This window comes from Brassica napus, chromosome A6 (genome assembly GCF_020379485.1).
Source record: "Brassica napus cultivar Da-Ae chromosome A6, Da-Ae, whole genome shotgun sequence".
In the NCBI taxonomy this organism is placed as follows: Eukaryota; Viridiplantae; Streptophyta; class Magnoliopsida; order Brassicales; family Brassicaceae; genus Brassica; species Brassica napus.
Genome location: NC_063439.1, coordinates 10,953,994 through 10,978,818, shown reverse-complemented (window position 1 = coordinate 10,978,818; position 24,825 = coordinate 10,953,994). Strand labels below are relative to the sequence as shown.

At 35.3% G+C, this 24,825-nt stretch overlaps 5 protein-coding genes and 1 long non-coding RNA gene across 31 annotated transcripts; 2 read left to right on the top strand and 4 right to left on the bottom strand.

Moving 5' to 3' along the window:
• Window positions 1–403: 403 nt before the first annotated feature.
• LOC125610309 lies at window positions 404–4,843 on the bottom strand. Its single transcript, XR_007340391.1, has 2 exons — window positions 875–4,843; window positions 404–787 (listed from the first exon to the last, which is right to left on the bottom strand). It is a non-coding gene; the product is annotated as an uncharacterized LOC125610309 (long non-coding RNA).
• Window positions 4,844–5,020: 177 nt separating this feature from the next.
• On the bottom strand, window positions 5,021–10,893 carry LOC106347499. Of its 26 annotated transcripts, none has more exons than XR_007340382.1 (11): window positions 10,618–10,893; window positions 10,430–10,503; window positions 10,239–10,342; window positions 9,557–10,158; window positions 7,023–9,479; window positions 6,680–6,793; window positions 6,290–6,330; window positions 6,115–6,213; window positions 5,917–6,045; window positions 5,739–5,830; window positions 5,021–5,429 (listed from the first exon to the last, which is right to left on the bottom strand). XR_007340382.1 is itself a non-coding variant. In XM_048782651.1 (3 exons), exons 1-3 carry the CDS (start codon window positions 7,066–7,068, stop codon window positions 6,179–6,181), a joined length of 312 nt encoding a protein of 103 aa, XP_048638608.1. In that variant the 5' UTR covers window positions 7,069–7,750; the 3' UTR covers window positions 6,114–6,178. The 26 variants fall into 26 exon arrangements, 1 of the variants encoding a protein (XP_048638608.1); XR_007340390.1 differs by having other exon boundaries at window positions 6,680–6,810; window positions 7,067–9,479; XR_007340381.1 differs by having other exon boundaries at window positions 7,067–9,479.
• Window positions 10,894–11,104: 211 nt separating this feature from the next.
• Window positions 11,105–12,333, top strand: LOC106407273 (succinate dehydrogenase subunit 7A, mitochondrial). The gene is made up of 4 exons (XM_013848110.3): window positions 11,105–11,348; window positions 11,442–11,513; window positions 11,743–11,845; window positions 12,038–12,333. Exons 1-4 carry the CDS (start codon window positions 11,292–11,294, stop codon window positions 12,085–12,087), a joined length of 282 nt encoding a protein of 93 aa, XP_013703564.2. The 5' UTR covers window positions 11,105–11,291; the 3' UTR covers window positions 12,088–12,333.
• Window positions 12,334–12,530: 197 nt separating this feature from the next.
• Window positions 12,531–15,811, bottom strand: LOC106407406. Its single transcript, XM_013848262.3, has 5 exons — window positions 15,253–15,811; window positions 14,831–14,950; window positions 14,490–14,756; window positions 13,546–14,388; window positions 12,531–12,714 (listed from the first exon to the last, which is right to left on the bottom strand). The coding sequence occupies exons 1-4, from the start codon at window positions 15,682–15,684 to the stop codon at window positions 14,203–14,205; spliced, it is 1,005 nt and encodes a 334-aa protein (XP_013703716.2). The 5' UTR covers window positions 15,685–15,811; the 3' UTR covers window positions 12,531–12,714; window positions 13,546–14,202.
• Window positions 15,812–19,072: 3,261 nt separating this feature from the next.
• LOC106407815 (hydroxyproline O-galactosyltransferase GALT6-like) lies at window positions 19,073–21,913 on the top strand. Its single transcript, XM_013848676.3, has 7 exons — window positions 19,073–20,077; window positions 20,149–20,390; window positions 20,473–20,763; window positions 20,849–20,977; window positions 21,062–21,235; window positions 21,327–21,434; window positions 21,536–21,913. The coding sequence occupies exons 1-7, from the start codon at window positions 19,222–19,224 to the stop codon at window positions 21,746–21,748; spliced, it is 2,013 nt and encodes a 670-aa protein (XP_013704130.2). The 5' UTR covers window positions 19,073–19,221; the 3' UTR covers window positions 21,749–21,913.
• A 186-nt stretch (window positions 21,914–22,099) lies between these two features.
• Window positions 22,100–24,300, bottom strand: LOC106410053 (LOB domain-containing protein 27-like). The gene is made up of 2 exons (XM_013850559.3): window positions 22,459–24,300; window positions 22,100–22,368 (listed from the first exon to the last, which is right to left on the bottom strand). Exons 1-2 carry the CDS (start codon window positions 23,403–23,405, stop codon window positions 22,275–22,277), a joined length of 1,041 nt encoding a protein of 346 aa, XP_013706013.1. The 5' UTR covers window positions 23,406–24,300; the 3' UTR covers window positions 22,100–22,274.
• Between the last annotated feature and the right edge of the window lie 525 nt (window positions 24,301–24,825).

Genomic DNA, 24,825 nt, shown 5'->3' with positions numbered 1-24,825 from the left:
TGTGGACGAGGCTTCATGGACAAATTTTCGTGGACGAGGTTTTTAATCTTACAAGAGTTTCGTAGACTAGATTTCATGGACGAAGTCTTGTGGATGGTTTTAGTGGATTATAAGTTCATCATTTTCATAAAAGATGATCAAACTTTTCTTTCATATATAATAAATTTAAGTGGACACACTATCGTGGACAATATATTGTGGACACTGCAATTTGAAAGAATGTATTGTGACGGTGCAATTCGAAAGAATGAGTGATGGACGGTGTTAGTTATGGATGGTGCGTATGTGGAAGTGTATGTGCAATTTGAAAGAATGAGTTATGGATGGTGCTAGTTATGGATGGTGTGTATGTGGAAGTGTATGTTGGTTCGTATAGATAATGACCATGATCTACTAAAACAACTAACCATTTAAAACAATAACATTGAAAAGAAAGACACACTGATTAGTTCCTTTAAAAGAGAAAAACAACAAATAATCATTTAGGACAACATGCTCAAAACAATTTAACACTGATGAAGTAGTTCTTGATACAACAAAACATATATTGATGAAGTTTTTCCTAGTCTAGGTGTGTGTGTGGACAAGAGAGGTGTGGACTGCGAAGTTGGAGATAGACGAGTTGTGGACAGGGGATGTGTGTACGTGGATGCCTTCGACAAAGGCGTGGACAGGAAGATTGTGGGAGACAGATCTGTGGAGTTGAGCAGCATATTGAATATTGTGAACTGTCCCAGACTTTTGTATAGTGCCAATTAGATACCAAACATGGAAGCTACCAACTTAACTTCAAATGTAACATTGGTTTCAATAGTTAATGGATACAACATAGACCAATCAAGCACATGAAAGAACAGAGTAATAAAAGTAATACCTTGGAAGTGAACTCCATAGTTCATGTCTGAACAACATTAGCAACAGATGCAACAACAAGAGACTATTTTCCAAACCCTTATTTGCTTACAAACAGAGAGAAGTCACACTTAACTCAAAATATACCACCGTTTAGATAATAGTTACCTCACACACATAGTTAAGTCATATCCAAAAATTGATATACAAGAGAGATGCAGATATGAGATTGGTGGGTAAGAGAACGATGGGGAGGATATGGATGGATACGAGCTTGGTGGACATGAAATTCATGGACGACAGCTTTATGGATAGCCCATTTGTGGACAAGGAAATTGTTGGACATGAAAAGCATGGGCGACATGTGAATCAAATGTTGCAGGAGAGACATAGGCTTCGATGTATGCTTAAGAAGAAAATCAAATTTTTATCTATTTCTTATCTTCTTGTATATCAATTAGAAACAAGTATGAAAGAGGGAAAAAAATATGTATATGAAATTCTCATAGTTCAGTTAAAAGCAAACCTTGGATATATTCGGTGAAGATCTGGAATTTCCCAATCTGAGATTTCATAATAGATTTTCCTTAGCCTCAATCTGAGGTTTCCATGATTTCCAGATTTAAAACATAAAGTAGTGAAAGATAAAGCGACAAACAGAAATTAGTGATTTAGAATTATAAAAAAATCTACAAATTTTGTGAAGAAGAAGAAGCTTTATAAGGATACGAAAGATGAGAGATGAAGATGACGATAGATTGAGGCAAGATTGAGTTTAGGGAATTAAGAAATATGAAATCAAAAGGTGAAAGTTGAATGGAATTAATTATAGAGAATATTGAAAAGAATTTTGACAAATGTTACCGACACCTTCTCTCTAGTTGAAGGGCAATTCAGACAAATGAGCATAAAAAAGTGCTCTCTTGACCCAATGTGTCTTTATGTGTAATTGATAATTCATAATGTGTCTTGGAAGGTAAATGTTTCAATTTTTGGGTAGGAGAGAATCAATCGACAAAAAACCATTATATTCAAACCTGAATGGGAATACGCCAGCTCGCCGTGTTTACTCTAGCAAACAACTAGGTTTCATTAGTTTTTTGAAAGATTTGGGAAGTGTAAAGGCCTAGGGTTTGTGAAGTTGATATGGTAATGGGTTTCAGCTAACGAATGCTACACTTCGTTCTTAGTGTTTGCATAAAGGCAAAAAAACAGTGTCAAACTATTTGCTTGCAAAAGTTGGGGGAATCTCTGAGCTTACTTTAACTTGAAATTTGTTGAAATGTTTTGAAAAAAAGAATTTTGATATTGTTAAATAGAAAAGATTTGTGTCACTGGATTGTTATATAATGTCAAGATTTACTCACATAAATTCTTTTCCTCCTTGAGCTTTGTAGTTGATGAGCTTACAATTACTCCATATGTTCTTTTTATTGATTGTTTGCCATTATGAAAAAGCTTCGTTTTTTTTTTTGCATACCCTGTAGGTTATCGCTGCTGAGCCAAGATCAATCGAGAATGCTATAAGATGTGGAGGATTAGCCCCCAAAAAGACTGTTTATATCAAAAACATTTTGAGCCGTTTGCAGAACGAAAGAGGTAGATTGTCCTTTGATTATCTGTGTGGTTTATTGGTAGAAGAAGTAAAAACTGAGCTCTATCATTATAAAGGAATAGAACCCACAACGATTAAAATCCCCTCTCTCTTTTCTTTTCTGTTATTCATATAGTCCATTTGATAGAAATCAAGATATTGTTTTGATGCGTATTGATGATTCACAGGTTTTTTGTGTTTGGTATTTATTTTCTTTGTATCAAAAAGATCTCAAAGGCGTCAGGTTGGGTCCCAAAAACCGCAGACATGAATAAAACCTATGGTCATCTCAACCGCAGAATTCCTTATGAGCTAAAGTTCGACCTGAACTGTCTGTTATACATATGGTAAGCTCTGTAGCAACTGCTAGAAAACTGTTGCTAAACCAAAAGCTAAAGCTAAATTAGCTTCCCCTGCCTGATGATGGCTCTCTGTTGGGGTTTTTTGGTTCAAGTTATAGGAACCAGAATTAGAACTCTTTATCTTGGTTTGGTATGGTTCGATATGGTATTTAATTTTTGTGTTCGGACATAATCTGAAGTCTGAACAGTAGTACTAAACACAAATAACAAAATTTTGTCTGCCATCATCACTCTTATATTATATATAGGTTGTATGAGTCGGTCTGAGCATTTTCAATTGTAGTTTCTTGTCACTATAATTTGGAGGAGAAGAAAAAAAATATATTTATACCGTAAAGTTAACTAACTTAGATTTAAAGTTTAGAGTTAATGGATGGAGTAGATTTAAAGTTTAGAGTTAATGGACGGAGTTACGAGGATAAGATTTTAAATTAAAAAATTAAAAAATAAATATTAAAAATTTTAAAATAAAAAGAGTTTTGGTCATTTTCTTTATTGAATGTTATTTTGTGACAAAAATTTTAAAAATAAGTATTTGAGAGAATTTTCCATTTGCGAATCGTAGATTTAAATAAGGGTAATTCTCTCAAATAGCAATTTTTAAGTTTTTGTCACAAAAATAGCTTTAAAAATGATCAAAATAGTTTTTTTTTTATTTTGAAATTTTTAATTTTTAATTTTTTTTTTAAATTTGGAAGTCTATCCCTGAAAACCAACCCTATTCTAAATCCTAAGTTTAGATTAGTTAACCCTATGGTAAAAATACATTTTCACTTTTTAATAAAATTTATTTTGGTCATTTTCTTTATTGATGACTATTTTTGTGATAAAAACTTAAAAATAACTATCTTAGCAAATTTCTCTTTAAATAAATCAGTTCGTGTATATAATGATTGAATCTGTAATTATTGATACAGAAATGAACCTAAAATAATGAGAATGTTATATCAGTTCTAGTAAACATTGATATAAACTAGGTAAATACCCGCGCTACGCTGCGGGCTAATATTTATAAAAAAATTGTTAAACATTTGAAAACGTATATAGTTTTGATACAATTAATGATTTAAGGTTTACTTCATTTGGATGATTGACATTTATAGCATAGCATAAATTTTTGTGATTTGTCTTCTTGGTTTTGGTACTTTTTTTATGGTACAAATTTAATGGTAGTTGAAAATTGTTTGTATCATTTCATCTTGATTTCTTGTCTAGGAGAGGTTTCGGGAAAGTAAAAGCAGCCATTAATTGCATGACTTAAGACATAGACACTTATATAGCCTTCTGAAGAATCTTAACATAGAACCACACGAAAGACAAGAATAATTGTATTTTTTTTTGTAACGACTAAGCACAAAAAGAATGTTACAGAAGATGTATTAAACAGAAAAGAACAGGTTGGGAACCGTACTTACCATATAAGAGAGACAGTTTCTTATTAGTTAGATGTGAATGTCACACATAATCATAAAGTAGATTTTCATAGATTTATGTTCTTATCTCTGTCCGAAACTCGTTTTTTCCCTGTTTGGAATCAGTGGCGAGAACTTTGAAAGTAAACCTGTGGACATTTGAGCTTTGTAGACAGGTCCAAATGCTCTTTGGATCAAAGTAGTAAAATTACATGTTGCTTTCTGCAAATCCCTGAATCACCCACAAAAGAACATATGTTGAAAATAGATATAAAAGACCAAGAATTCAAGAAACATTAAGAGTTTTTTCAACTTTTAAATGCATGGTTTCAGATTTTCATTTTTATACTATATGCTTATAATCAAACTAATATGTAAACTCAAAGAAGCAATGTTCAAATTCGGTTAGAATGAAGAGAATTTGTACTCCCTACACACAACATATACCCTATTTGCACTCCATACCTTATTTTCCCCCAATTTTTTCCCCCCCATCATCACCATTTTCCCTCAACTCTATGGTATCTCACTTCTTTTTGTATATTGAGCTAATTTACTCTAGAATGAATCTATTTTTAATTAAAAAAAATTTATATAGTATATCATATGAACTTCGTTTTAGAAAGAATACAAGAGTTTACAGACCCAAATTTTCTTAGTTATTTAAACAAACTGATACTTAAATTTTTGTTAAACCGTAAAAATATGCAAAACTTAGCATCACAAATTGTGAGCAAAAAAAAATACGCTCATTCATATATCTCAAAAGAGTTGTAAGCTTACTTTTGTTTCAGAATATATATCCAACCATAGTTATTTGATTCGTTATATCTTTTATGTAAGGACATTGTCTTGTTTTGTGCTGTAAAAACTTCTTTAAGACAACTCTTTTGAAGTATGACAGTAAACTTTGATTTATAAACAAACTGAGACCGCATGAGAAGTGTAACCGCCACAAGTCTCTCACCTTTGCGATCATACAAAGGAACAGAACGTAGACCCTGTCTAAGCTCGCCACAGACAAACATGTCTGCCAGAGAAATTGTCCTTCGCTAGCATGTTGTAGTTGTGAACTTCAACTCTGAGCAACCCCAGCTCTGGTACTGTAAGCTGACACTCAAACTCCTCGTCCCAAAATGGCTCCCAAGTGTTTTCTTCTTTCTTTGTTTCCTTCATTATTCTATCACCTCTTACTCCAGTTTTCCCCACCTGCTTTCACACAAAATAGTTCAATGCATTTGAAACAGATCCTAGAGTAGAGAATCACAATGTATTAAGTATCTAAATTAAAGTGACTCTTATGTAAGAAATATTTCGTTTCATAGATTATATGAATTTTAGTAAGTTTCGGTTAGGCACAATTTCATCTTATAAGTTTTTATGCACACATTTGCTTTAAGTTTTTATATTTAGCACATACTGTAACACATATTTTATTAACATTTATGCATTTCTTTTACTATGCTATCTGACATGGCTGTGGTTTCAAAACTTAAAGAGATCATGAGGGAAACAAACCTTATTGATCTCCACTAAAGCTCCATTTCAAATGAATTTTCTTGACCATGGGTATGACAAAAGAGCATTGTTGACTGTTTATGGCAATCAACCTGTATGGAGATCAATAACATAACAATTCATTAGACAGCTATAAATAGAACAAACTATTAATAATTAAGCAAACAATGCTATGAACCTGGCTGCTCTTCCAGAAGAGCTAAAGCATATAATGACTGCTTTGTTACGTCAGGGTCAGAAGAGACATCACCAGCTCCATAGTTAATGTGTAATACACTTGCAGATCACCTTCCCATCCGTTTGTTTCCTATATTACAAAAATCAATCACCAAAACATAATCAGGTATATGATCTCGAGTTAGTTTATTATCCAGACCTGTTATTACATTACATATCGCATGTATCCACCGTTCATGGGAGACAATGGATAGCTAATGTTCCTACCGGTGCTTGCAGATAAAGAACCTCCGCGTTTCTGAAGCAATCAATGTGTCTTTATTCGATGGAAACTCAAATACCATGAGTAGGGAGTTGTGGAAGATAATGGATACCATGGCCTCTTCAGCCATTTGATCAGCGATTGTAATAGGACCTACACATGTTTCAAATCAGGAATAAAACACACACATAAGATTCTTAACTTGGGAGTTCAGTGATATATAAAAGGGCCCAAGATATATTCATAACTTGGTTTCGAGCTTGTTAAGCACCATAAAAAAATTCTTAATCATCAGTTTGTTGCTTAGTCTCTCAGTCTGGTTTTTCGAGAGATCATTAGTAAACTTGTATTCTTTCTGCAAAGCGCAGCTTACTGTCGTATTCCCCAGTTTTTTATGTTATAAATGCAATGGTCTTTTTGGGAGAAGCTAAATGATCTAAACAATTAAATAATGTTGTTTACTTGTTGACTGATAACAAATTAAGCTTATAATATAATTCACCTGGAAGAAGACAGCTTCGCTGTGTTGACACTTGGTGCAGCGCACGGCCTTGGTGCAGCGAATGGTGAACCTCGTTTCTGTAAACACTGTTGTCATCCGCTGCTTCCTGCAAACCTATGGTCACAACAACACTAAAATAAACTGCAGATATCAACTATTAATAACAAGAGTGCAGTAATCTATCTAACAATCGGTATGAAGATGAATAACTCAGAAAATCCAGCAATTAGCTAACTTGTAATACATACATTCAAATGGTACATATTAATTACTAATACAATTTGTAATATGAGTTATCAGGTTACTGAGGATAGGAAAGTGACCAAAGAGGCTTATGAATTACATAGAGATGTCAGGCAAAAGATGAAAGAGCTAACTCTCACACACATGCTCTCAGGTTGTAGTGTAGGATCAATGTATGAGCCATTGTAATTACTGTCTTGTACAGGGCACCAGCAATATACTTCCAGCAAGTACTTCGCAGTTCGCAACACCTATAATTCTGCAACTCCTTCGCTATACTTCCACCAAGTAAAGTACTGATAGCTAAAAACAGTCATACTGATGAATGTATCAATCTTCACTCTACGGTATACTCGATCCCGATTATCAATGATGAAAGCAACTTCCAGCAATACACTTATATCCTAAAATCAAAATCAAGGACCAAACTTTCTTAAAAATATAACCATAACCGTAGACAAATGAAAAAGAAGAAACAACATAATCAGTTTATCAAAATACTTTCAACTAAAATCTATCTATTGATTGATATAAGCCCACATAGCACTCGTTTGAAAGCATATTAAGACATAACGCCATGGAACCCTAATCAAATCAACACCATCCATAGACGCCGCGAGATCACATCTGAGACTCGGCTTTGTCGCAGACCGTAATGAAAACCTTTTTGAGAGACAGACGAAGAAGAATATGGGCTAGAGCTTCGCGATACACAGATGAAATAGAAGAAGAATCTCAGACCAGGACTTGGTTTTAACTCTCTATCACTTCTCTTTCTCTTGAACTAACCTAAAACATCGACGATGGTTAACGGATAAGAAAGTAAAGTATTTTGCTCAGAAAACAAAAAAAATAAATATAACCATAGACAAATGACGTGTAGAAACGAAATAAGTTGATTGGTTCTTCAAGTTTTTTCAGTTAATGACATGTCAGTTCTTCAGGCATTTTAAAATCTGATGTGTCATGTTCTGGAGAGAACTCTGTGGTATTATTGTGTTGACTAGGGTAAACCCGCCCTACGGGCAGACGAATAATAAAATAATAATATATATTTACTTTTAACCAAAAATCCCAATAGGATTCATAATCTTTTTTTTTCAAAAAATTTATCCATGTATTTCAAAATTCATATTGGCAATTATAAGATTGTCTAATTATAATATTTATTAAAAACAGAATTATTTAATTTCTCTTAATTTTTATTTTAGGTTAATGATATCAATAAGACACATAGATTTTTAAATTACTAAACACTATGAAACATTAATATTTTTTTTAAATTTATGTTTATTATTAATTTTTTACTGTATATCATTTTAAATGTTGTTTCTTTTATTTTTCTTATTATGTTTATCGACTGTTATGGTTAAAATTGTTTGATGTTTGATTTTTCGTTACGGTTAATTAAATTTCATAATATAATGTTAAAATTTAATGGGATGTTTTTTTTTTGTCGGTGTAAATATTTTGATATGTTTTGTTTTGAGTATTTAGTTTGATTTCTACTATTATTGTCGTTGTCATATTTCACAATTTTTTTTGTTTATCCTAGGGGTTGACCTACGCAAGGAAATTTTATCTTGGTTAAATTTAATGTTTAACAACTGCTTCTATTTCTATAGCTTTTCCAAAAAAATACATTTGTTTCGATTTTGATGTGTTTCTTCTATGTTTTGTATCAAAAGATTTGTTGTTTCTATTTTGATGTGTTTCTTCTATTTTGATGTGTTTCTTTTTTGATTAATCACTTACATATTCACCTATTTCAGCAAGTTTTTTTTCACCATAGCTAGAGAAAGAGATGGATGGGTCTTGATCCAGGAAAATGTTTTTAATTTAATTGTTACGAAATTTTGACAGTGTTATGAAGCTTGGGTCTATTCTTACGTAACCACTCAATGACTAATGGTATTTCTGATGAAGTTTAATTTGCATTTATAAGAGCAAATGTAGTTGCCTTACAGTGTACGAAAATTATTAAAATATCCAGTAGCACTTATAGGAACCGATATATATATAAGAGAGTAGAAAAACTGAAATCACATTGACACTTTTAAGAAAAGCACGTAGTTTGCCTGGCAACGTACAAAAGTTTAAAAAAAAAATAAAAGCACTTATAAGCACTGAAGTATCAGATATATATGTGTAGAAAATCAGAGATCCCATGGCCATTTCTAAAAAAGAGCAAACGTAGTTGCCGTACAAACGTAGTTGCCTTGCTGTGTACAAAAAATCGAGAAGGAAAAAGAATCAGAAGCAATAATTAGCATGACCGAAAGAGGTAAAATACTTTTGTCTAGAGGATTCTTTTAAAAAGTGGTAGTAGAGCATCAACTAAAGTCCACAACAGTGTTTAAAACTCCTATACTCTTGAAGATTAACCATTACATGGTTTTCACTCACTTATACTATGTAATAATAGCAATAGTACCGATGCCAACGATGTTCAGAGCGACACAACTGTTCACACTTTATGTCTTTACACCATCAGTGGTGTAAGTTTTTTAACAGCTCCAGAACCTGGCATATCATTGCCCGAGTTGTCATTACCTACCTGCGAATGAGTTTGTGTGAAGATCAGTTTGACATGTTAAGAGGAAGAGCACGTCAGTTGTAAGTGAGTACGCTTACCTGTCCATCAAAAGTAGGAATTGGCGTTGGTTCTGATCTAATATCAGGGCTAGGGTGAATGATTTATGGTTTGATGAAAAGTCTGAACTTAGAGAGCTTGGCATGAAAGGTTAAGGTTATTTGGTTTGCCATCCCTGCGTCTTATATGTCAAATAGGTTTAAGTACAAAGGGAATTAGTATCTGCAACCATCGCTTGAGAAACTGCAGCAGTAGAAAGGCTTTGTCAGTTTGTTCATCTCACCATTAATACCCACACACCCAATAACTTGTTATAACGTATGGGAATGAGATTGGCTTTAAATTACTTAGAGAGAGTGAATGGAAATGTGTTCAACATGGACTACCTTACAATCCCAACAGTGTTACATCATTACATGATGCACTGGTGGAAGATGAGAACCTGCGTTGAAACTTCTGGAAGCACTTGGAACATGAGATATAAGACCAGTCATTACATGAGATATTTTAACATGCAAAAGAGATTAACCTTGCTCTGCAGAGAAGGAGGTGTTCATTTCACACGAATCTCCTTCCACTTGTCCAAACACTCTTCCAGTGGGTATACATTCCTTCCATCCCCATGTATAAACTTCATGGCTCTCTATATCCAAACCAAACAAATCAAATTAACAAACTTTTACGCAAATGTGGTCAAAGCTAACTAAACATCAAGAAAGTCACCTGTTACCGCCACAGAATGATCCCATCCAGCTTCAGCTTTCTGTACACAAACCTCCGGAGGCAGAGGAAACGGCTCGGGAGTCTCCTATGAAAGAGTAACTCGACTAAAACTCATAATCATAGAACAATATCAAATTAGAACACTGTGTTCTGAACACAATCATACGAAGAAAGGTTAGTGAAAAGCTTACACAGTGCTTCCCTGATGTGACATAGATCTGACCTAGATCATCCGTCGAGCCGCATGTGATCAGCTTCCCGGATTCTGATTAACACTCGAGTAATCAAATACAAAACCATCTCACTATGATTCCGATTGAACTATCGATTGTAAATTGATGAATCGTTCTATGAAACCTAGATAAGAGTTAGGACGAACCTGAGGTAGCCATTGCGAAACCGCAGCCTCCGCCGGAGACATCTTTCCAGGAGCTTTCGACTGCCGGCAGAATCTTCACCACCATTCGGAGAAGTGAGATACAAACCTATTTATACATGAAATCGTCGACTGAACAACGCAACTGAAGCTAGCATAGTGGGCGTCTGGTTTAATGAGATTAAAGACACTAAGATTAAAGGCGTAGAAATCACAACGTCCCGTTACGGAACTGGAAGGTCATCGCTATCGATGAGAAAAGCAGAACACAAATGTCTGAGATGATAGAGAAAAGAAGAAACAATGCATTTCATTAAAGAGGACACGTGTCGCCCTCAAAATTTTCTAATTGATGACGTGTCCGCCTATGTGGATTGCCTAGGAGGGATCCAAAGCTTACTTTATATATATAGATTGATGACGTGTCCGCCTATGTGGATGGCCTAGGAGGGATCCAAAGCTTACTTTATATATATAGATTACACAAGACGAGGTCGATAAGTAGAATAAGTTTAGGGTCAAAATTGAATAATGCTTTAGCATTGGGGCAGAAACCAAAACACTAAAATTTACAATTTACACCCACATTGGAAACTTTACCTGTGCACTTTTCGTCGTCTTTTCATCAATCGTTGTTATCGTCTCATTAAAATCGTTGCTTACTCATCGCATCGGAGATGGCGTTTTTGCTCAAGAACAACTCGATTTCATCTCACCTCCGATCTTCTTCCCAGGTTTTTACGATCGAATCTCATCAAACGGATATGGTTGGATTCGTTTGATCTATTACGACAAGATCGTTTAGACTCGTTTGATCTATTTTGCAGAAGATGGATGGGGGCGCCCTAGGTCAATCCCGTCGGGGGTTCCATGTGGAGCTAGGAGCTCGCGAGAAAGATGTAAGTTTATTCTTACATTGAATCAATCTGGGATCCGATTGCATCTTGTTGATTCGTTTGAATTTTGATTTTGATTTTGGGGGGATCCTTCTTCTGTGTCAAATTGAAATCAGTGTAATTGTTATCTAGAAGCCTTGGTTGGTGTATAATCGAAACTAGCGAGAGATGCTCCTTTTTGTTATAGTTACATTTTTATGAGATTCTTCCATGGTTTGTCTTCTTATTGCAGCTATTGGCTGAGAATGATGCTTTGAGGAGATTCAAGTCGCATAAGAAAGGAGTGCGCCAATTGAAAAGAATTGGAGATGTGATCACTGCTGTCGTTGTTGCTGGTATCCACTGCTACACTCTCTCACTAGTGATTATTTCAATCACTTATAATAGATGGGGATGGAGATATCCTTGTGCATCACTAACATATACGTTTGTGTTGTGGGGCTCATATGGTTTATAGATTTGATGAAATTACTATTCTGTGTGTTTGAGTTGAATAGCTTTTCTCATGTGTGATGTGTTTCATTCAGGGTGCTGCTATGAGATCTATGCGAGAGCAACGATGAAAAAGGATGCTTAGGCTGCATGAGGAAGCTCATGAGTCCTCCTTATGCTTTTATCATCAATCTTCCCTTTTTTAGCAAGTCTCTTCTGGAATTCATGTTGTTAGTCATGTTGGCTATTTGCTCAACGGTCTTTGAATAAAAGTGAATACACGAAAAGGAATTGGTATTTCTTTTTGTTATTTTGGACCAGCAAGACTCGTTCGTATGGAGCTCATAAACTGTGTTACAAGATTCGTCTAATGTTATTTCTATTATCGCCTCTTCTTGTTTAGTAGTATTTCTATGGGATTTAAAACCACAAAAAAATAATCAAATGTAAGTTACTTAAGCCTGTTTCACATATTCTTTGTTAACAGCTTCATGGAACATTACAGAAAATATAGAATGATAGAACTAATGAAAAAGTTGCTTCTTTGTTGCATCATCGAACATTCAGAATCGCGTCACACAAGTTTGATGAATTTATCAAACACAAATATTTCATTTATTTAATTGCTCATAGTATCGAAACAATGATATATAAGTGTATGCAACGAAACAACGTTCGCAGAAAGAAAGCATCTGCTTGCGTGAGAGAGATAGATTAGCAAATATAATTCAGATCATTCCGGTTGTTCTTCAGATTGCTCCATCTCCAATTTCTGCAAGGAAAAGAAATGTGAGTTGTAAGATACAAATATGAACCTAAAATAATGAGAATGTTATATCAGCAGCTGAAATTCATAAAAGTAAGAAAAACTATACAATATGTATAGACAAAAGATCAAGTGAATAAAGTGAATGCGAAACCATGAACCTACAACAGATCGCATCTACCAGTTGCTTAAGAAAAATTGCTTATATCATCATAACCAAAGAAACTGCATGAGGTGTATGAAATGTTAGCCTATGACAACAACGATCGTAGCAACCCTAATGCACACAATTGTAATGAGAAGCGAAGAGTCCAAGACAGCGTGGAAAAGAAATGTGAAGAATTAGTTAACTGGCTGGAGTTTCAGCCTTGAAGCCGAGGAGTTAATGAATATAGCAGAGTGCAGATGTCGTGGTCGGTTAGAAAGCAGTTAGCGAGAACTAGCCTTACAAGTGTGTCTGAAGAGATTGTCTAGTCTATGGATTATAATAGGGTTTGGTTAGGTTTTCGGTCGAGAGAGTCTCTATGTTTTGTTGAATTGAACAAGAAGAATAATAACAAGTGTAAGATTAACATCTCAGATTAGGATCTTGGTGCTAGAAAGATTAAAGACATGATTCACAGTTGCTCTCTGATTACATATCCAGAGGACGGAAGCATGTAACAACTCAGACAGACAGCAATCACCACTGGTTAGGTCTAATATTCATCAAAATCACAAGTAGCAACCGATGCCCTAAATCTCAGCAGCAATCAAAGAAAAAGACGCTATGATAAGAGTTTGGATCATGACCGAGTTAATCGAACCAGGCCTCAAGAGAGAGAAGAAGAAACTTACAGATTGAGCGTTGTGCCAAGAAAGGCCACGGTAGACGTTGACGGAGAAAGTGGTGGTAAGGTAGATGGTGGCGAGCCCTAGCCCCGCCGTGAAGGCCTTGAACGACCAATCTCCTGCTTTCGTTACTATCCCCATCTCTCGAGTCTCGGCGGCGTCGGGTAACAAAGTCCAGTTTTCTCTTCTTTTCACAACTCCGAACCACTTATTGAACCGGGATATTTATGTGTGTGACGGTGACCGATCAAAATTGAATATCTTCCCTTCGGTTTTCATGTCCGGTTTACTCGGAGTGCTTTGGATTTTGTCATTTCGAAAGGCATTTATTCAAATTTGTTTCATACTTATTTTGTTCCAAATTAATTTAACCTCGCCCAACTATAAATTATAGGATTAGAATACAGATAAATGGAATAAGCATATAAATATTTATTAGATTTCAGATTCGGAAACTGAATGTGTCACTACAGATAAATGGAATAAGCATATTTTGTTTCAAATTAAATTACATTTTGTTACAGTCGGACCAAACAATCTTCAGTGTAAACATCATACTTATAGAACAATCGCTATGAACACGTTTCTGATCATCTCACATTAGTTTTCCCTTAACAGCTACAAAAAGGAAGACGTTAGTGCAGCGATAAAGAGGAGAAGCTGCTAATTCCCTGGACTCTGTAGCCGTGTTTCTCTGAAAACAGAAGTGCCACCAGAACCAGCTGGTGAAGGTGATGAAGCTATGTAGTTTGTTCCTGACGCAGACACAGTGCCTCCTCCTGCAGCAGCACTTGGATTCCCCGGTTGAGTTGGACCCACCCGTGGGCTCCATCGAGAAGGATGCGGAGCCTGAGAACACAGCAACACCATTCAAAAGTCCATATATTGATGAAAATGCAAAACTACTCGACGACTAGGACTTGAGCGAGCAGTAACTTTTGAATGTATACCATATTGTGTTGTGAAAAAGCGGCTGCTCTTCTGAGCGGAGATTCAGATGATGAAGAAGCACCGCATAGTCGAAGAACACTGGGAGTTTGAGCATTATTATGATTCCCTGCATCATTCGTCTCTCCACCTTCCATGTGAGCACCAGCATTACCTCCAGAGTCATTAGAGACATCTACATGGAGTGGAAGAGAAGGACGAGACGCTGTTGTTCCTGGCTGTTGCGTGATGCTGCTGCGCCTTTTCAATTCTTCCTCAGCACTCAGAATCTGTGACCTCAGTCACATGAATAATTTCGATAAACAACATGTGTATTGACATAGCAGAAAGAAAGTGCACTGACCAGCTTAAGAACTTGGACGAGATTGTGTTTCTTTGCATTCAACACTTGTAATCTCTCCTCAACTTGTTTCTCTTCTTTCTCTATTTCGCTTGGTACTACTTCTTCAGCTGTTTCCTTTGCCTAGTGAAAACACAACAATAAAGCTAGACACGATAAGGACTCAACTGATTGGTGGTCAATCTAAGGTAAGAAAAAGAAACAACCTCAGAGAAAGCTAACAACTTTACGAGTTCATGAAAGCCCCAAACTGATAACTCTGTTGCAACTAACGCTACTTGAGGAGGGCGGGCACACATCAAAGTAAGTTTCATCAAATCAGCCACTTCACCTAAAATTAGCAACCTATCCTAATCTCCTATGTACTTCATCGAACCACTAACACTTGTACTCAAAATCTATTGGAATGTCTCACAGAAACATACCTCCGCCTTATCGTTCGCGGCTTCCTCGTGTGGTACATTATCGGTTTCATTATTCGATAGCAATTCCGTCACTCGATCTCCACCGTCCGATCCTCCTGCTCGAGCTCCTTCAATTCTGACATTATCCTCTTCCCTAACCTGATTCCCATTAACCTCCTCTCTCTTCACCTCAACAAGCTTCTGTTTCCCGGACGAACCGGGCCGTTCAGATGGAATCGCATCCTTCCGATCCGTAGCCAGCTCAGACTTGACGTTATGGCTCGGGTTAGGGTTAGGGTTAGAATTAGGGGAGAGACGAGAAAGAGCTCGTTTGCGGCGGTGAAGGAGAGATTTGAAGTCTTTAAAAGAGAGATTGCGATCCGGCATAGTCCACCGGCGAGGAACGTCGGGAACTTTGTGAAGGTTGCCTCTGTACATGGATATCGCCACCATCTCTTTCTTTTTTTCTTTTTTGGGTTCCGTCGTCGAATTCGCCGTTTCGTTCTGCTGCCGTGATCCTATGACGAAGGGATTTCGAGGTTGCGTGATGTTTTGCTATGGGAGATGAGAAACGTGCGCCGTTTCAGTACACGAAATTTCTATGATTGTATTTAGGCCGATGGGAAAGCCCACACATGTATGTTTAAAGCCCATTTACTATCCTATTTTATTATCTATATTATTAAAACTGACATACACTTTACTACTGTTCGGAAACATGAATAGTAGTATAACTGAGAATTATTTGGAAATGAGGATAATAGTATTACGTTAATTGTATTTCCATATTTCACTCATATTAACAAATTTATTAACTATATTACCTAAAAAATATTTCACATCATTAATTATATTTCCATAATAATAATAGTGTAGATTTCTATTTAGTAGTTATTCAATATTAATTTTGTGCTAATTATAAAATTAAAACAAAAAGTAAAATAATTGAGTTTTGCATAAGGTTAAATGTTTGGTTTAATTTTTTTTACTAAAACATTTTTTTTAATTTCAATCGGTGGAAAATTACGTAGCCAAAAACATAATTCAAAGACATGTTTTGTGAATAAAATCATAACTTAAATCAAAATAATAAAAATAAATTACATTTATTGTCACTTAATTTTTCACTCAATATAATTGTCTTACTAAATATAAAACTCTTTATGTTTCACTTAATTTATCAAAACACATAGAAAATGTATTTTTATTAGTTTATAAAATCAGTTAGACATGAACACTAGATATCCACTTAGGTACGAGTTGTTCCTTTCGGGTATCGTTTTTTTTGTTTTAAAATTAATACATCCTTGAATATTATAAATTTATGTGTAGGTTATGAGTTGTATCATTTTGAGTCTCGATGAGTTCGGTTATGATGTAAATGACCCTAAAAATATTTAAATAACCAATGTATTTGAAACGGGTATGGATATTTTACCAAAAAATAACCATATTATCCGATTGGATCCAGGTCTTTTGAATAAAATTAGTTATATTACGACATATCTAAAATATAAAACACTAATTATGAAAAACAAATATATAAATATAGTGTTATTTTAGTAATTTCATTAATTATAGTACTTTAACAATATATCACATCATTAATTATATTTACCGTAACAATACATCAAATCTTTAATTATAATATACCATAAAAGTAATAATGCAAATTTTTTATTTATTAGGTAATAATTATTAACTTTGTGCAATTATAAAAAAACAAAAATGTAAGATAACTGAGTTTTGCATATGGTTAATAGTTTGGTTTAATTTGTTTTACTAAAACTTTCTTTTGTCTTAGTTCCAATTGGTGAAAAACTACATAGCCAAACACATAATTCAAATACATAGTTTATGTGAACAAAATAATAATTTAAATCAAAATAATTAAAAAGTTTTACATTTATTGTCACTTAATGTTTCACTTAATGTTTCACTTCATGTAACTATTTTACTAAATAAAAAAATTCTTTCTATTTTTCTTATTTTTGCCTAAAATATAAAAAGAGTTTTTTTTTTTAATTTATTTGCAGAATCAGTTAAGTATGGACATTTGAATACTCATTGAGGTACAAGTTGTTTCTTTCGAGATTAATTTTTTTGGATTTTGAAATTAGGCGCCACTTGGATATTATAAATTTATGTATGAGGTTTGAGTTGGGTCATCCCGGATCTGAATGATTTTGATTATGATGTGTAGCAACATAAAAATATCTAAATAACCAATATATCTGAAAGGGGTTAGTATAATTATACCAAAAATAATCTTATTATATCTATCTATCTACTTATTTTATTTTTTTAACGAACAACAAGAACTATATATCTATAAAAAGTGAAAATTCCCAAAAAATAGCTGAACTAATTTACATTTGCTAAAAAAATATTTAAACTATTTTGGTTCATTTTTTAAATGTTGACATCATCAGTTTGGCGATTTAAACCTTTCGACTTTCAGAAGTATAAATATTAATTGGCTATAAAATTAAAATAAGTTATATATTAAATATAAAGTCAAAATAGTTTATGTATTTTTTAGAAAATGAAAATTAATTTAAATATTTTTTGGTAATTTCAAAACCAAGAAAAAACATGAAAATTTAAGAGATTTTTTTCTTCGATCTGATTTGGTTATATTTTCAAGGTTTTAGGTAGTTTAGGTTTTTAAAACTCTTATCGAAATTAACTGACTGAAAATATGATTCAGTTTTTGGTTCTGGATAATAAATTAGTTACCAAAGTTAACTGATTCTTGGTATTTAGTGTATGTTTTGTAACATTTTGGTATATTTTGATAAAATTTAGTATCCATTATTAGAAAACTATATTTTAAATATTTAACTTGGGAGTAATAGGTTGGACATCATTGTGGAAACGGGTTTCAATATTTTTAACCGATGAGTAATAGGTTTATATATTTGAATTGTGTGCGGCTAAGACGAGGTTGGAAGATTCTTTACATTTGTTACTATATGAAAGTTCTGGTGTAAAAATAAGTCGTTAACTCTATATATATATAAACTATTAATTTGATATTGTCAACCGCGCTGTATACGAGAAAATGAATAATTTTGTAACATCCTGAGTTGTGATATATGAAAAAGGCTTAAGAGAATTGATTTGGCTACCTATGTCACCAAAGTTGACTTATTTTTTCCGTCACACCTCCGTTTAGAACTCTAAAGTTAAGCGTGCTTGGGCTGGAATAGTGAAATGATGGGTGACCTATCGGAAAGTGATTCACGATACCATGCGAGTGAGGCCAAAACACAGAGAAAAGTCGGGTGGTGATTGCAGAGTCAGTAAACAAAAATTTCGAGTTTTGAAAAAAATTAATGGACCGATCGTTAGAACGGGATGGAACCCACGGGCCGAGAGAACGGACATGGGTGGTCCATTAGCCGTGGGCGGTCAGGAGCATTATAAATTTTTTCATTTGATTTGTTTGTACATACTTCATAACAAAATATTTTTCATCTTATTCAACTCTTATTAATTCAGCTAAGCAATCGAAACTATATGTGGTCACGAATTATCTCACAAACTTCCAACAAAACATTTTTTGTGCTATCGAAATAGATTGCAGCGAGGTCCTCGAGTCTCCATGCCATGTAAAACCTCACCCCTAGTTTGTCATCGGTCCAATCACAGTCGCCGTTATGCTTTTTTCATTTGAAATTTTCAAAAAAAAATACTACCGTTGGAAAAATAATACCAACGAATCTTAAATTCAAAAAATGATTAGAATATAGTAACGGCAGTATTATAGAAACGCCAGCCCAACGAAGGCTTCTCTCTTTCTTCATCATCTTCAAAATTTCCGCAACTGTTTTTAAATATCTTAATCCTCAAAACACATTTCACTTTTACTTCATAGAATAATTGATTGCTTATTTGCCGCCAATTAGTCGTCTTAGGGTTTCCCTTTCCACAAACTCTTCTTCGTTTGAATTTTGATTTCGAGTAAGAAGCGGCAATACAAATTGGATGAGAAACTCGAAGCTAGAAAAATGCACAATGTTCAGCAAGAAGCGATCGATTCAGATACTCATGGCGGTCGGTGTACTGTACATGCTTCTCGTCACGCTCGAAATCCCCCTCGTCTACAGATCCGGATTCAACACTCTATCACACGATCCGTTAACCCGGCCCGATCATCTCGGTAGCGAGTTGGATCTGCAAGAGAGACGACGAGCTCCAGGGCGTCCTTTTAGGAGCTTGATTTATCAAGAAACGCTATCAGTGGCCCCTGCTCGATCTCAACGGAGAAGATTGTCACAAGAGATCGTTATATCCGGGTTGAAATTTGACCCGGATCCGAGTAGCAGAGACGAGTCCTTGGAGCTCCATGAATCCGCCAAAGAAGCTTGGGAAGTTGGGAGAAAGCTATGGGAAGAGCTGGAATCTGGAAAAGCCCTTAAAGCCTTAAAGGAAGAGAAGAAGACTGTGAAGCTTGGCTCCAGCTCATGCCCGGTCTCCGTTTCCTTATCCGGGTCGGATCTTTTGACACGTGGGAAGGTCATTGAGCTTCCTTGTGGGTTAACACTCGGATCACACATCACGGTGGTGGGGAAGCCACGCGCTGCACACTCTGAGATGGACCCGAAGATATCAATGGGGAATGAAGAAGATGAAGCTGTGAAGGTTTCGCAGTTTATAATGGAGCTTCAAGGGCTGAAGGCAGTGGAAGGGGAAGATCCGCCTAAGATTCTTCATTTCAATCCAAGGCTTAAGGGTGACTGGAGTGGTAAGCCTGTGATTGAGCAGAACACTTGTTACAGGATGCAATGGAGCTCGGCGCAACGTTGTGAGGGCTGGAGATCGAGTGATGATGAAGAAACAGGTTAGTGTTGTCTTGCTTGATTGGTTGGTTATAGAGAAACGAGTCCAAAGAGTGAGTTTTGTTTTTCACAGTTGATGGTCAGGTTAAGTGTGAGAAGTGGGTTCAAGAAAATGCTACTTCTTATTCTAAAGAAGAGACTAACAAGGCAACATGGTGGCTGAGTCGGTTTATTCGCAGGAGCAAGAAAGTAGCTGTAGAATGGCCATTTCCATTCACTGAGGAGAAGCTCTTCGTGCTTATGCTAACTGCTGGATTGGAAGGTTACCATGTTAGTGTCGATGGGAAACATGTCACATCTTTCCCTTTCCGAACTGTAAGTGATGCTTTCTTGAAATGTTCTTTTGGAGTAGTACTAATGATAATTGAAAGTGTGTTTGGTTTTTGATCATATGAAGGGGTTTACGCTTGAGGATGCTACTGGTCTAACTGTTACTGGAGACATAGATGTTCAAGCTGTTTTCGCTGGCTCTCTCCCAACCTCGCACCCTAGTTTTGCTCCTCAGAGGCATCTTGATCTCTCAAGAAAGTGGCAGGCCCCATCAGTTTCTGGTGAAGAAGTTGAGTTATTCATTGGTATCCTCTCTGCTGGTAATCATTTTGCTGAGCGGATGGCTGTGAGGAAGTCTTGGATGCAACATAAACTTATCAGATCTTCCAAAGTAGTGGCTCGGTTCTTTGTAGCATTGGTAAGTTCAGGGTTTCATGAGGCTAGCTGTTTACGTCTTCTAGGTTATGTTTGGATTGATGCTTAACTCTTGGTATTATACATAGCACTCAAGGAAGTCAATCAATGTGGAGCTAAAGAAGGAAGCTGAGTTCTTTGGGGACATAATTGTAGTGCCTTATTTGGACAGCTATGATCTAGTTGTCCTGAAAACTGTTGCAATTTGCGAGTATGGGGTGAGTTTCTACCCAACTAATATGATTTCCATATCTTTATGATTCATCATGGTATGAGAACTCTTGTTTTGTTTTGGTTTGCAGGCTCATCAGTTAGCTGCCAAATACATAATGAAGTGTGACGATGACACATTTGTCCGAGTAGATGCAGTTCTTAGGGAAGCAAAGAAGACACCCACAGATCGAAGCTTGTACATTGGCAACATCAACTATTATCACAAGCCTCTTCGCCAGGGGAAGTGGGCTGTTACATATGAGGTAATAAACAACACAAAAAAAGGAAAAAATAAGATGAGTTCTGTACTATTAGAAACACATTCTTACACAATTTATTCAAATGGTTCTCCAGGAATGGCCAGAGGAAGACTATCCACCTTATGCCAATGGACCTGGCTACATATTATCAACAGATATCGCTCGTTTCATCGTTAAAGAGTTTGAGCAACACAAACTAAGGGTAATAGACCATTTTCATAATTGAAAAGAGTATCAGAGACGAGAAGAATCTAGAGCTATGTATGTGATGTGTGATTCAACATCACTTTGTTTATGTTATAGTTATTCAAAATGGAAGACGTGAGCGTGGGAATGTGGGTGGAACAGTTCAACAACAGCGTGAAACCAGTGGATTATGAGCACAGCATTAACTTCTGCCAGTTTGGTTGCACAGAGAATTACTTAACGGCGCATTACCAATCGCCAAGACAGATGATCTGCTTGTGGGACAAATTGGTCTTGACGGGCAAACCTCATTGCTGCAACATGAGATGACCCGACGGTGTAAGTTTCTCTTCTGTGAGAAAGTGGAACATACATTTTCCATTGAGAAACATCAAAATGAGCCTTTGATGTATGTATATGTATTACCAATCGTTGATGGTCACTTTTTGATTTGTCTTTACCTTGGAACAAATCAATGGATCCGTTGTTGAATCATTCATTCACATTCATTCTTTTTGATGATTAACCTTCTGAAACCGAAATTCAAATCGAACATTCGTATATGCATACTACAGCGCTATCCAAACAGCAGCTGAATATAAACAATCTATATTTCTTCTGTAGAAAACTGCAATCTTTCTAATTATCTAGTGACTGTTAAAAAGAATCCAAATTTTAAACAACAAATATAAATAATGAAAATAAAAAAAGACATAAGAAGCAATGATAAATAGAGATTCAAAACTTATTTAAAAAAAAAGAGAAAGATTCAACGCTTAACAACACGTTGCTTAACAAAAAACAAACATAAAGACAAGAAAAATTTTGAATTAAAGGATTTAGTCTCCATGATCAATCAATTCACACTCGTGAGACTAAAGCAAGTTGCCGCCCTCCTCAACTCCTTCTCCCCTACTTCATCTATAGGTTCCTTCAAAGATTCACCAGAGCTGCAACAACCAAACAAGTCAAGACATGTTCCCAAATTGTCAGACTTTTTTTTTTAGCTCAGTACGTACAAAGAAAAGAAAAATGCATACCTTGAAGCGTACACTTCTTTTGTTTCCGTGAAAGATTGACTCTCATCGATGATTTCTAGGAATTGATGGATTTCATCGTAGTTCTGATCATCAACTTCTTCCTCTTGTTGATTCGATGCCATCTGAAGATTAACAAGTTGAGACTGTATAGCCATCACACTGTTGTTATTCTTCGGCTCGCTACAATGCTCGTTTTGATTGATGAATCCATAGTTATGATGATTATAAGGAAATTGATTCTGACCCCAAGCCAAAGAAGTATTATGATTGTTGACAACTTCCTTACATGAATCTGGAGTGGGATTGTAGTCATGGTTATTAACCTGATCACTACAATAAGACATATGAGGTGGTTGCTGCTGAGTTTCAGAAACCGGACTGAAAAATGGTATTGTATTATTGCCTTGGTTATTATCGTTAACAGGAAGTCCCATTCCCAAATCTAACTGCGATGTGAGATCTTGCTTTTCACCAAGCTCGTGAATCATCATATTATGAGGGTTAGGATGATTTTGACCATTACGATAGAGCTGTAATTGGGAATTGACGGCTTTGAGCTCTTCTTCGGCTACCCATATCATGTATTGGAGTTGTTGTGTGATTCCAAGGCAACCATGGACAGGATTACGATCACGAACATAAGACTGAAATATAATTGATTTCATAGCTTCCGGTCTCTGAAGCTCGTCTAGGTTCTCCAGTATTTTAACAATGCTTCTAACGCCGAATAGCCTATGAACGTTTTGGAAGAGCTTTGGTTGTTCGGCCGGGAAGTACGGCGCGAGTGGGCAGTCCGCGGCGCAGCGTCTGCGTTGGTACTTGCACGCAGCACAAGCACCACTAGTGCCTCCTTTCAATGTCATGTAAACGATGAGAGAGATCAAGAGAAGATCCAAAAATCTCTCTAATGACCCAATGGGATTGTGGATGGTTTTTATTTGGCTCATTCGATGGGGAAAATCAAAAAGTAGACTGGGAATTAAAAAAAGAAAAACAGAGTGAGGATTTTTAATGAGATGTACGTGTTTGTGTTGATGTTTTTAGGTAGATGAGAAAGGTAGAAGGAGAAGGAGTGGATTATATATATAAGCGGATTTTGCTGAGTGGGGAGAAGACCAAGCAAACAAAAGATACTACGTGCTATTAAGTTTTAAAAAGAAAATGTAAAAAAAATCCGGATCCTTCGGAACAGTTATCATTTATGATTCATTTTTGAGTTTGTTTTCTCTTTTCTAAGAATAGAGTTACTTGAAGAATATATATTTTTTAATAATATTTGTACTTAAAATAGAGTTATATACCAATGGAATCTTATTTGTTTCGATACTAGAGAGAGACAGATTTTACAATTTTGAATTCTGGATTAGATTTGTATTAACTGAATTTAATAATTTGTCCCCCATGAAAAAAAAATGGATATGAGATTTTAAATTTTGTTATATCTAATCATATTTAGTTGAACAAAATAAAGCCAAATTTATATTCAACATTGATTTTATTAGAATATTCTTTTAAGTTATATATATACTTTCTTATTAAAATGTTGTGTTAAATTATTTGAGTTATTATTATAAAATCATGTATAGTAAAAAAAACATATTTCTAATTCAGAAGTTGGGAATCAGTTTTGGAAAGTACATGTCCAAGCTTCATTTTCGAGAATGTGAATTTTATTGGAGTTAAATCAAAGTTCTTAACTAAACCTAAAGACAGTTCAAAAAAAAAAAAACTAAACCTAAAGACTTGCAATGCAAGCAACCGCAGGCCATCTCTCTTACATGCCTTCTTTCACAAGGAACAACAAAGGAATTTTGGTTTATCTTTGAACCTCCCGATAGGACGATCATTAATTTTGTCTATGTGTGTTTCTTTTTGTTTTCCTTTTCTGTTGATTATTTTTTTTATGATCTGAAATTTTAACACTTTGAATATGAACATATTAAACAGTCTTCTGTACGTGAATCAGTTTAGATAATATTTTAGCAAAAAAAAAAAAAAAAAAAAAAAGAATCAGTTTAGATGGTTGACAAAATTAAGATACAAATGAAGCTGACTGGTTTGAATCATATTAGATGCTAGAGAAAGAAAAAAAGCAAATGAAAAGTTGATCTTTTTGGAAACTTATTGTGAACCAACAGATTTAAGGAGCCAGAGTGGACGTCAAGGATCCTCCTACAGGAGTTGAAGCGACGGTCTTACTCTCGGGGAACCGAACCGATGTCTTTGATCGTTTCAATCTTCCAACAACAGCAACGGATGAAATCTCCTGCTGTTGTTGAGTTTTGCAACTACGTCTGTGTATGGAGATCAGTTGTTTTAATTTTGTGGTACAGCCTATTTTTGGGATCTCATCTGCTTCAAGCTGTA

Excerpts from the sequence above, each read along its gene's own strand:
- LOC106407273 (XM_013848110.3), top strand. The coding sequence starts at position 11,292 with ATGGCGTTTTTGCTCAAGAACAACTCGATTTCATCTCACCTCCGATCT. Across the intron at positions 11,349-11,441 it reads ACCTCCGATCTTCTTCCCAG|AAGATGGATGGGGGCGCCCT; the intron begins GTTTTTACGATC and ends TCTATTTTGCAG. Across the intron at positions 11,514-11,742 it reads TAGGAGCTCGCGAGAAAGAT|CTATTGGCTGAGAATGATGC; the intron begins GTAAGTTTATTC and ends TTCTTATTGCAG.
- LOC106347499 (XM_048782651.1), bottom strand. The coding sequence starts at position 7,068 with ATGTGTGTGAGAGTTAGCTCTTTCATCTTTTGCCTGACATCTCTAT. Across the intron at positions 6,794-7,022 it reads CTTTTGCCTGACATCTCTAT|GTTTGCAGGAAGCAGCGGAT; the intron begins GTAATTCATAAG and ends TTGTGACCATAG. Across the intron at positions 6,331-6,679 it reads GCGAAGCTGTCTTCTTCCAG|GTCCTATTACAATCGCTGAT; the intron begins GTGAATTATATT and ends AAACATGTGTAG.
- LOC106407815 (XM_013848676.3), top strand. The coding sequence starts at position 19,222 with ATGAGAAACTCGAAGCTAGAAAAATGCACAATGTTCAGCAAGAAGCGA. Across the intron at positions 20,078-20,148 it reads GAGTGATGATGAAGAAACAG|TTGATGGTCAGGTTAAGTGT; the intron begins GTTAGTGTTGTC and ends TGTTTTTCACAG. Across the intron at positions 20,391-20,472 it reads CATCTTTCCCTTTCCGAACT|GGGTTTACGCTTGAGGATGC; the intron begins GTAAGTGATGCT and ends GATCATATGAAG.
- LOC106407406 (XM_013848262.3), bottom strand. The coding sequence starts at position 15,684 with ATGGTGGCGATATCCATGTACAGAGGCAACCTTCACAAAGTTCCCGAC. Across the intron at positions 14,951-15,252 it reads CCGCGAACGATAAGGCGGAG|GCAAAGGAAACAGCTGAAGA; the intron begins GTATGTTTCTGT and ends TGTTTTCACTAG. Across the intron at positions 14,389-14,489 it reads CTTTTTCACAACACAATATG|GCTCCGCATCCTTCTCGATG; the intron begins GTATACATTCAA and ends CTGTGTTCTCAG.
- LOC106410053 (XM_013850559.3), bottom strand. The coding sequence starts at position 23,405 with ATGAGCCAAATAAAAACCATCCACAATCCCATTGGGTCATTAGAGAGA. Across the intron at positions 22,369-22,458 it reads AAAGAAGTGTACGCTTCAAG|CTCTGGTGAATCTTTGAAGG; the intron begins GTATGCATTTTT and ends TGGTTGTTGCAG.